Genomic DNA, 10,000 nt, shown 5'->3' with positions numbered 1-10,000 from the left:
CTCTCTCCGCGACCTCCGTGGGCAAGCGAGGCTGACAGGTCCCCTCTCCAGCGGCTCCCTGGATTAATGTACCGTCCTCAGGACCATGACCTTTGACCCCTGGGCGTTGTTGGATGCGGGGGTTGGGGTGGTGGTGGGGGGGGATTTTTTTTTGGGCCCTGTGTAAATAATTCTGGCAGTGTCGGGTTTCAGGACGCTCTCTTTATCACCTCGTCCATCACAGCCAGTTAAAACGCAAGAGAAATAGTGTGTTTAACTGCCGAACTAGATAGCGGCCATCACTGCTGGGAGAAATATATAAATTCCTTTTTTCTCCTTTTAACTATGCTTCTAATTTATGGCCCCGGGGCATGCCGTTCAAGTGTTAAGAGGCTATGAACGTATGATAGTTAACCGACTTGTACACATTTACTATATGGTCGATTGCAGCATTGACGTATAGCTTTAGGCACCGTGTAAAAAAGTCCACTTTAGATGATTCACAAGGTTTTTCACATTTCTCAAGTCTGGCTTGACCAAGCCTGTTTTGGGTTACAGTATTCTTGTAAACATCTCTCATGCACTGTATTTGAATGGTAAATGCCACGTTTCTCAGTATGCAGGTTTAATCGTAAGTTGAGTATGAAGCACTGTGAGATAACATCAACTAAATTCACTCTCAAGGAAACATCTTGTAAAACATCTTGGATTTAGTGCTGTTGAACTAATTTTGCTGAAAAGTAATTGTTGGTAGTTAATATTATGTAATAATGGTATTCTGTGAGAGTAAGGTATGTTTTTATGTGTGTATTAATATGTATATGGATTAATGTACATTTAGTACCATCTAAGGTCACTCTTTACTCCTAGACTATCTACAGATACTCAGATAAATGTATGGTTAAGGTTAGGGGTTGAGTTTGGTTAACAAAATATTTAGTAATTGTTCAACAACAATTTGACATACAGTACTGAACTAGACTCTGAACAGATGATGTACAAAGTCTCTGTAAGCTGGACTATCCAAGTGTTGCCCATTCTAGTTGAGAAAATTAACATATTTCCTACCTGCAGAGTCAGTGCATGTTTTTTTTAATTGGTGTTTAGTCTTGATGTGGGCTACTGCCCTGCACAGAGAATGTGATCAGTGAGTTACCAGTGAGTTACATCTTTCACTTTTCTCACTGTGGTTTCAAGCTCCACTGTAGGATGCCGCCTCCATCTTCTTCCTCCTTCATGTGCCGTCTAATCTGCCTCCCACCTTCCACCTGTTCCCTCGACAGGCTGCCACAGCGCTGAAGGGGAGAGCGGCAGAGGGCATGTCCCGCCATTCCCTGGGCGCCGTGCCACCCGTCTCCCTGGAAACCAAGGTCAACAACAGCCACCAGGCACTGCTGCAGCACCTCCTCCTGAAGGACCAGATCAGGCAGCAGAAGATCCTCTCACCTGGTGCGCCACTAAACTGTGTCCCCACTCACAATGTTAAAGCACAACTTAAGTTCCTAACCACTAGATCCAGCAGAAGTGCAGTAATTACTTGGCATTCTTCTTCAGAAAGTCATTTAGCATATGGTTTATTCACAGTGTATTCTTCCTAGGTTATTGTATTTCACCTCAGGCGCACCGACTACTTTTAGCCTCCTACAACACCTCATATAGCAGAAAGTGGTGTTTTTACAGAGTGTGTTCACTAAATCACAACCTACTAGAACACAAACTGTTTTGCCAAAAAAAGACCACGTATTCTCCAGTGTATAATAAATGTATATTACATATTAAGATACATATATTATTTATGGCTATGTTTTATTATATTTTTTCCTTCCTACTTACTTTTTCCTATTTTGGTGTATTTCTCAAATTCTCATTTTTCAAATTCTGTTATTTTTCACTGTGCTTTACCCATCAAGTGAAAATTATGTTTGGATTCTGATAACCTCAGAGGAACTCTATTGACCAACTTCCCTTGTCTCTCTTGCTCTCTCCCCTCTCTCAATCTCCTCTCTCACTCCTCTCTCCTCTCTCTCCTCTCCTCTCTCCTCTCTCCTCTCCTCTCTCCCCTCTCCTCTCTCCTCTCCCTCTCTCCTCTCCCTCTCTCCTCCCCTCTCTCCCTTCTCTCTCCCCTCTCTCCTCTCTCTCGCTCTCCTCTCTCACTTTTTTCTCTCCTCTCTCCTCTCTCTCACTCTCCTCTCTCACTTTTCTCTCTCCTCTCTCCTCTCTCATCTCTCATCTCTCCTCTCTCTCCTCTCCTCTCTCACTTTTCTCTCTCCTCTCTCTCACTCTCCTCTCTCCTCTCTCCTCTCTCTCCTTCTCCATATTCCAGTCGCCGGCAGTGTCCCCATCATGCCCTTGTCTCCACTGGTGATGAAGGAGCGGCCCGCGTCCAGCTCGCGGCCCAAGCTGCCACGCCACCACCGGCCTCTGAACCGGACCCAGTCGGCGCCGCTGCCCCAGAGCACGCTGGCCCAGCTCGTCCTCCAGCAGCAGCACCAGAACTTCGTGGAGAAGCAGAAGCAATACCAGCAGCAGGTCCACCTCAACCAGGTAACGCATCAACCAGTAACGTGACTCATGATTGGTCGGTTTAGTGGGTTCAGCACCAATCATGTGTTTGAATATTGAATAAGCAGAAGCAGTACCAGCAGCAGGAGAGGGAGTTAAGTCATTTAGAGACGAATGACCGCATCGCAGGAAGTGCATCATAACAAAGGGACACCAGACCCTCTTGTAACAGCTGTACTCAGTGATACTGCAGACTTGTAAAAGTAGTTAGAAAATAAGGCAGACGATGTTTCCTCATGCTGCTTCCTTATGTTGGAATGTGCAAAAATGTACAAACAATCAAGAGGATGCCTTCTTGTATGTGATTTCTGCAACAGTGATACTGCAAACGTGTTGATAGCCTATTGTTGTGTAAAGCATGTCACACAGTAGCCTAGCCTACAGAAAACACTTAATTGATGTGATATAATGATAACTTGTTAAATGTATGCCTACAATGGTTTATTAAACATCATAGTCATTTATTTAGTCAGTCATCATGTTCATGTTAATGAATAGGAAGGACATCTAAAGCGATAGCCAGAAATAAAAATTTCGTGCAATATCTGCCGTGAGTCCCTATGCGTGAGTCACGAGCTCCTCCCAGCTGACTTGGCAAATCACGTGGACAGTCGCGAAATAAAAAATAAATGTGAATTACGAATAATAATAATAAAAAGCTTCTACCTAATGTGACTATTTTGTTCATGAACTATAAAAGAAAACATGTTTTTTCCCGCTGTATTCTCCATAAAGAGTAAAGTAAATTATATACTTATTTCCGGAATTGACGTCACTTCCTGGACTCGTCTGAGGCTGGTCTGTATGGGTCTGTGGTCTCTCAATGACTTAACCCCTACTGAGCATCAGGTCCACCTCAACCAGAAACGTGACCAGTGAATAAACAGTAACATAACTCTTGATTGGTGCTGAATCCATTAAACCGACCAATCATGTGTTTGAATATTGAATAAGCTGAGGTAGTACTAGCGGCAAGTCCACCACTGCAATGTAGCAAAACAACCAGAAACGTAACTTCTGATTGGTTGCTGTAGTGGGCTCAACACCAATCATGTGTTTGAATATTAAATAAGCAGAAGCAGTACCAGCAGCAGGTCCATTGTAACCATGTAACGCAACAACCAGTAATGTGACTCCTGATTGGTCGGTTTAGTGGGCTCAGCACCAATCATGTGTTCCAGTACTGGCCAGATGTGTTATAGTCCATTTAAACCCTTTGTAAGCAAAGACATAGAGGCCCTGCACAGAAAATAATGATAATAAAAAAAAACCTTTTGCTGTTTTACTTTGAGCCAAATATAGCTGAGCAGATAAACCAAGTAATCGCTAGCTTATCACTGCTTTCCTTTGGCTGTCTGTTGTTTATTAGCCTCCCTAATCTCCCACTGAAGAATCTTTTGAACCTAAAACTCAGACACCCCAGCCCCACCACCACCACCACCACCACCCCCACCCCAGCCCCTGCCCCACCACCCACCGCACCACCCCCACCCCAGCCCCCTACCCCACCCCCACCCCACCACCACCACCACCCCCACCCCCACCCCAGCCCCCCTACCCCACCACCACCACCACCACCACCCCCACCACCCCCACCACCACCCTCTTCCTTCCAGACAGGATTTTCAGTGGGGAGCGTTAAAGATCTGAAGGCCAGCAGCTCTGCTCCCCCCATACGCGCTCTCTCCGTCAGCACCACACTTGAAAAGAGCCCCCTTTTTTGCACTCACTAATACTTATTCATAAGGAAGGGAACCAGGCCCCAAACGGCTACATTTAAGCTCTTCTGTGGTCAGGCACCAAAACATGAGTTCAGCAGCCTCGGTGCGTTGCGGTGTGGTGCGTTGTGGTGTGGTGCGTTGTGGTGTGGTGCGTTGTGGTGTGGTGCGTTGTGGTGTGGTGCGTTGTGGTGTGGTGCGTTGGTGTGGTGCGTTGCGGTGTGGTGCGTTGTGGTGTGGTGCGTTGCGGTGTGGTGCGTTGCGGTGTGGTGCGTTGTGGTGTGGTGCGTTGTGGTGTGGTGCGTTGCGTTGCGGTGTGGTGCGTGGCGGTATGGTGCATTGTGGTGTATTGCTGTGTGGTGCAGTCCCGTCCTGGCGACATGTGAGTGGTCAGGGGCAGTTAATGAGGGTCCTGGACTCCCCGGGTAGCGCTCTACCTGCCGTGTGAACGGGGACGCTAATGGAGCTTTATGGGAGCGCTGCGCTCTTAAAGGGACGCCTTTAAAGGCCCTGGCTGAGGCTCTTAAAGGGACGTCTTTAAAGGCCCCTGGCTGGCGGCTGGTCAGGAGAGGAAGTGGGTAAATCCCAGCAGGATGTTTATGCTACTGGGGTGGCACCGCACCGCACCACAACTAGGGTCTCACCTCTCTTTCTGTCTCTCTCTCCCTCTCTCTCATTCTGTCTCTCTCTTCTTTCTCTCTCCTTCTCTCTCTCTTTCGCTCTCACACCTCTATTTCTCAATTCAATTCAAGCTTTATTGACATGACATGAGTGTTTGTGTTGTCAAAGCAAGTACACAAATTTAATACATAAATTATACAAGATAAACAAAACAATGTGCATTAAATAGTAGTAATAAGAAGGAAATGAAATGAAGATAAATAAATAATGATAAAAAATAATATTAATTAAAAAATAACAATAATAATATAAAATAAGAATAAAAACTTGAGACTACTTTCTCTCTCTCCCTTATTCTATGTCCATCTCTGTTTCTCATGCTATCTCTATCCCTCTCTCCTTTCCTCTCTTTCCATCCCTTTCTCCTCTTCTCTCTTCTGCATTCACACTCTGCTCTCTCTCTTTCTTTTTCTGTTTTTTCTGTAGTCTGTCCCTCTCTCTTTCACTTTCCATTGCCATTTTCATTCTCTTTTTCACACTGTATTTCTCTCTCTCTCTCTCTCTCTCTCTTTCCTGTTCTCTCTCTCTCTGTGTTGTTTGTTCTTGTTCCCTGGCGTGTTTGCTCTTGTGTTTTGCATGTCTCTTTTACTGCCCCTCTCACGCATTCTCTCTCTCCCTCTCTCTCTACTCTCTCTCTCTTTACTCTCTCTTTCTCTCTCTCTCTCTCTCTCTCTCCCTCTCTCTCTACTCTCTCTCTCTCTCTCTCTCTCTCTCTCTCTCTCTCTCTCCCTCTCTCTCCTCTCTCTCTCTTTCTCTCTCTTTTCTCTCTCTCTCTCTCTCTCTCTCTCTCTCCCTCTCTCTCCTCTCTCTCTCTTTACTCTCTCTCTCTCTCTCTCTCTCTCTCTCTCTCTCTCTACTCTCTCTCTCTGTACTCTCTCTTTCTCTTTCTCTCTCTCTCTCTCTCTCTCTCTCTTTACTCTCTCTTTCTCTCTCTCCAGTGCCTGGTCCTGGCTTTGATCTCTTCTCTCTTGGGCAACATCACTTTCACTCCATCACAGTCTTGTTGTAAAGTTCCCCTCTCCCTCTCTCCCTCCCTCTCTCCCTCCCTCCATCTCTCTCTTTCTCTATCTGCTCTTACCCCTTCTTCCTCTTGCTCCCTCCCTCTCTCTCTCTCTCCAACCATCCCCCATTCATTCCCCTCCATGGCACCTTTCATTCCTCTCTTCTCCCTCTCTTTTTTTCCCCCTCTCAATTTCTCCAGCCTGCGGCTGCCCCCTTGCTTTGCCTCCTTACCTTCCTCCTCTCTCTCTCTCTCTCTCTTCATCACTCTCCCAGTAATCCTGCACTCCTGAGTCTCCCGGCTCTGTTTCATTTCCTGTGCGTTTCGGAGAGAGGCGGCTCTGGCACCAGCTTATCCAGGCTCACTTTTACAAATACACTCGACATACATCACAATTTTAATGTCACAGAAAACGTTTTAGAGCCCCTAACACCACACACACACCCACAACCCGCAGCACCACCACAACCCCCACCCGCAGAACCATCGCTTAGCTTTTATGCCGGGATTACGTTGGGGTTTTATTGGCGGGGGTGCTGCCATGCCTCATGCCATGTACGTGCGCTCGCTCGCTCCGAAGTAGCCCACCACTGCTGCGGTGTCGTCATGGCATTGAGACGGACACTGAGGTTTTGTTCACCAATCACATTCTGTTGGAGAGAGAAGGAAAGGAGAGAGAGAAAGAGAGAGAGGAGAGGAGAGAACAGACAAATCATGCTGTTCTCATGACTCATGCTAGAAATCTTTTAAGACGAGCCTCTACCCTGCTGGCAGAGGGGGACTTAGAGAGGGCTGAATGCTTAGCGAGGGCTAAGCATAAAGGCGGATGTCCAGACCTGTCAAAGCAAAATTACAGAGCAGAAATGTGGCCCTCCTGGTCAGAACATACTACACTTAAGGCAGAGTAATATCACTCTGTTACCAACAAACGAATCAATTCTCCACGTATATGAAGAAAGTAACTCATTTCTAATAAGGGAATCTGTCTCCAGAAAAAAGCCCTGTCAAATATACTCCTAGTGATGTACCCTTGGCCAAAGACATACGTCTACTGGGTGTGATGTGAGAGCTCATCTTCTCTGTAACTTGAATCCAGTGGTTAGAGTCAGAAACATTATCTGTGTGTATAACATACATTAATGTATATAATATACCTCATCTAAGTCTCCTGTCTGCCCTGTTTCCTGCCTGTAGATTCTGTCGCAGTCCATCGAGCACCTCCGACACCCCAGCGCTCACCTGCAGGAGGAGGACGAGGAGAGCAGCCTGCAGGAGCCCAGGGCTGAGTGCGCCACACTGCCCTCTGGTGGCGTCATCCGGCACCACAGCCTGAGCAGCCGCAGCAGCAGCAGCAGCACCAGCTCCTCGTCCACGGGCAACGGTGGCGGCGGAAGCAGCCGGACCAGCATGGACATCGAGCCCAGCGAGGCCCAGATTGCCGCCGCGGCCGCCATCACCACCGCCATCGTCGCCGTCAAGGTGAAGGAGGAGCCGTACTCCGACACGGAGGAGCAGATGGAGGAGGGCAGGGAAAGCGCGGGGCAGAGAGAGGGAGCGGACGCGGAGGTCAGGGGTCAACTGAGCGAGGTGAAGATGGAAGACACGTCGGCCATGACCGAGGACTGAATGTAGGGAGACGGAGAAATGGAGAGAGGAGAGAGTGGAGAGAGAAAGAGAGAGATGGATGGATGGATGGATGGATGAACGATGGCAGGATAAAACAACTCAGTCCTGCGTTTTGTGTCTGTTTTCCTTTTCTCTTTCATGTGTTCCCCTGGACTTTCTCTATCCTCCCCTCCCTCCCTCCCTCCCTCCATCCCTCTCTCCTCCTCTCCTTCCACTCCTCCTCTGGCGCTCGGATCTCGACCTCAGCTCCGTCGTTACTTTGACTCGAGGGCCGATGGACGCCTCTCGTCAACACACACCGCTCAAGTGTGTGGACTTGTGCCGTTGTGTGACTCTGTAACTGTGATCCCTCTTTTTTCTCTGTTGTGTGTTGTCTCTCCATGTGTGTGTATGGGTATGTGTGTGTGTGTGTGTGCCATCATACATGTGTGTGTGTGTGTGTGTGTGTGTGTGTGTGTGTGTGTGTGCCATCATACATGTGTGTGTGTGTGTGTGTGTGTGTGTGTGTGTGACTAGAAACATTACCGCCACCACCACCGCTACCACTACGGATTTCTCTCTCTCTGTCCATCTGCTTGGCCACAACTCCCCAGCCGAACACAAAGAGTCTATTATACCGCAGAGGGGAAAAAAAACAAAACAAAAAAAGCAATCAAATAAAAAAGTTAAACAGTAGCATTCTGACTTTCATTGTGGCATGTTCACCCATAGGAGCCTCTTTTGTCTGAGTGGGACATGAGTTGACCTGCCGAAACCATTTGTCCTTCACCTTTCTGTGCCTCCGTCAGCTCTTGTGTACATGTTTGGATATTTGTGACTATGGGAGGTTATGTGTGTGTGGGTGGGGTCGGGTGGGGTGGGGTGGGTGGGTGGGGAAGAACTTTAAGACCTGTTGAAAGAACATAACACAGTCACACATTTAGATGAATGTCCCTCTCACGGTTTCGCTCTCAAAAAAAGCGTTCTGTCTTTTGTCTTACTTCAGTCTCATTGTCAAATAATCTAAAATGTGCGGTTCCAGGCGGACTCGCCTCGCCCTGCGTGTCCGAAACATCAACCTCGCTGGCTAATTAAGATAATTAATCAGTCAAACTACTGACTCATGTTCTGGAGTGTGTGCTCAACGGAGACGTCGAAGGGGAACAGGGGAAGGGGGGCTGGCGAGGAGAAATGAGCCGGCATGGCCGAAGCAGAAATGGAAACTGACTTTTCTCTGTGTAACAGTTGGTTGAGCGTGATGAAGTTACCTCTTAGATTAACGTTTCCAAATATGCACCCTTCATTTCAAGAACGATACAGAAAGTGATTGTGTTCGGTAAGCTTGAGAGAGAGAGAGAGAGATGGAGAGAGAAAGAGAGAGAGAGAGGGAGAGAGAGAGAGGCATATGTAGGACACATGAAGGATTACGTTTGATTAGTTGTAAGATGGGTCTGGATTAAATGATTACATGGAGTTTGATTGTTTTCTGTATCGAGTTGTATGTGTGTGTGTTTTTAATGTATGGTTATTCCTAATGTATTTTCTTTTCTTTTTTTAAGAAATAAATTTTACTTCCATGTTACTGAACCTTTGTGTTTTGCAGACTTCTTATGGCTGAGTGAGATTGTGTAAGATTGCATGAGTACCACACATTTCATATGTTTGGATGGACATGGAACAGTATATCCACACACACACACACACTCACACATCTCTCTGAAATGCACACACAAAAAATCGCTCATTCTCTGTCTCTCTCTCTATCTCTCTCTCTCTCTCACACACACACACACACACACACACACACACACACACACACACACACACACACACACTCTCTCTCTGTCTCCACTCATCATCATGTCTCCTCTGTCTCTAAGTATGTGTATGAGCTCCTCCATGTTTGCACATCTGGCTGCTGTAATCCCTGCTGGCTGTGTGAGTGTATGGAGGGTATGTGGCATATTATACACATTTAGGAGCATCAGGCATGTGTGTTTGTGTTTGTGTGTGTGTGTCCACCACCGTCAGTTTCAGAGTTGCAGCATGGTCTAAGAACTTTCACCCTCAATTCACTTTTTTTCACCTTTACACACAAAGATACTATAAATTGCCACATGTCATGGACAGATTTCTACATACATTCAGATAAATGAGATATATAAGCAAAACATTGAATTAGGATTTGTTAGACGAATACCTAATTATCACTGAATCTTATGTAACGTGCCCCTGTGACGATAAAATAATAGTTTATCAAGCCCAACTTTAACTTTCCGAACACAACACTCTGGAAAAAGTTGAACCTCATTTCAGTAGCCACTAGCAAATGTCTCCCGCCCAATCAAACGTAGCCCTCACTTGGCAGGTAGGGGCTGTGTAGTGAAGGGTCCAGCAGGCTTGCTCGCTCACTCTCTCCCTGGCCTCAGCCCCTGGTCTTGGTCCAGCCATCTGC

General features: G+C 46.9%; 1 protein-coding gene across 1 annotated transcript in view; it reads left to right on the top strand.

Moving 5' to 3' along the window:
* LOC125285622 (histone deacetylase 9-B) overlaps window positions 1-8,401 on the top strand; it is a 43,492-nt gene extending 35,091 nt beyond the window's left edge. Inside the window, exons 10-12 of the mRNA XM_048230152.1 lie at window positions 1,263-1,428; window positions 2,303-2,523; window positions 7,135-8,401. Coding sequence (XP_048086109.1) covers window positions 1,263-1,428; window positions 2,303-2,523; window positions 7,135-7,566 — 819 coding nt within the window. The 3' untranslated portion in view covers window positions 7,567-8,401. The remainder of the gene's footprint in view (window positions 1-1,262; window positions 1,429-2,302; window positions 2,524-7,134) is intronic.
* The last annotated feature ends 1,599 nt before the right edge of the window (window positions 8,402-10,000 follow it).

This window comes from Alosa alosa, chromosome 20 (assembly GCF_017589495.1).
Source record: "Alosa alosa isolate M-15738 ecotype Scorff River chromosome 20, AALO_Geno_1.1, whole genome shotgun sequence".
NCBI lineage: Eukaryota > Metazoa > Chordata > Actinopteri > Clupeiformes > Clupeidae > Alosa > Alosa alosa.
The sequence above is the reverse complement of the archived record's forward strand: the minus strand, read 5'-3'. Positions and strand labels throughout refer to the sequence as shown.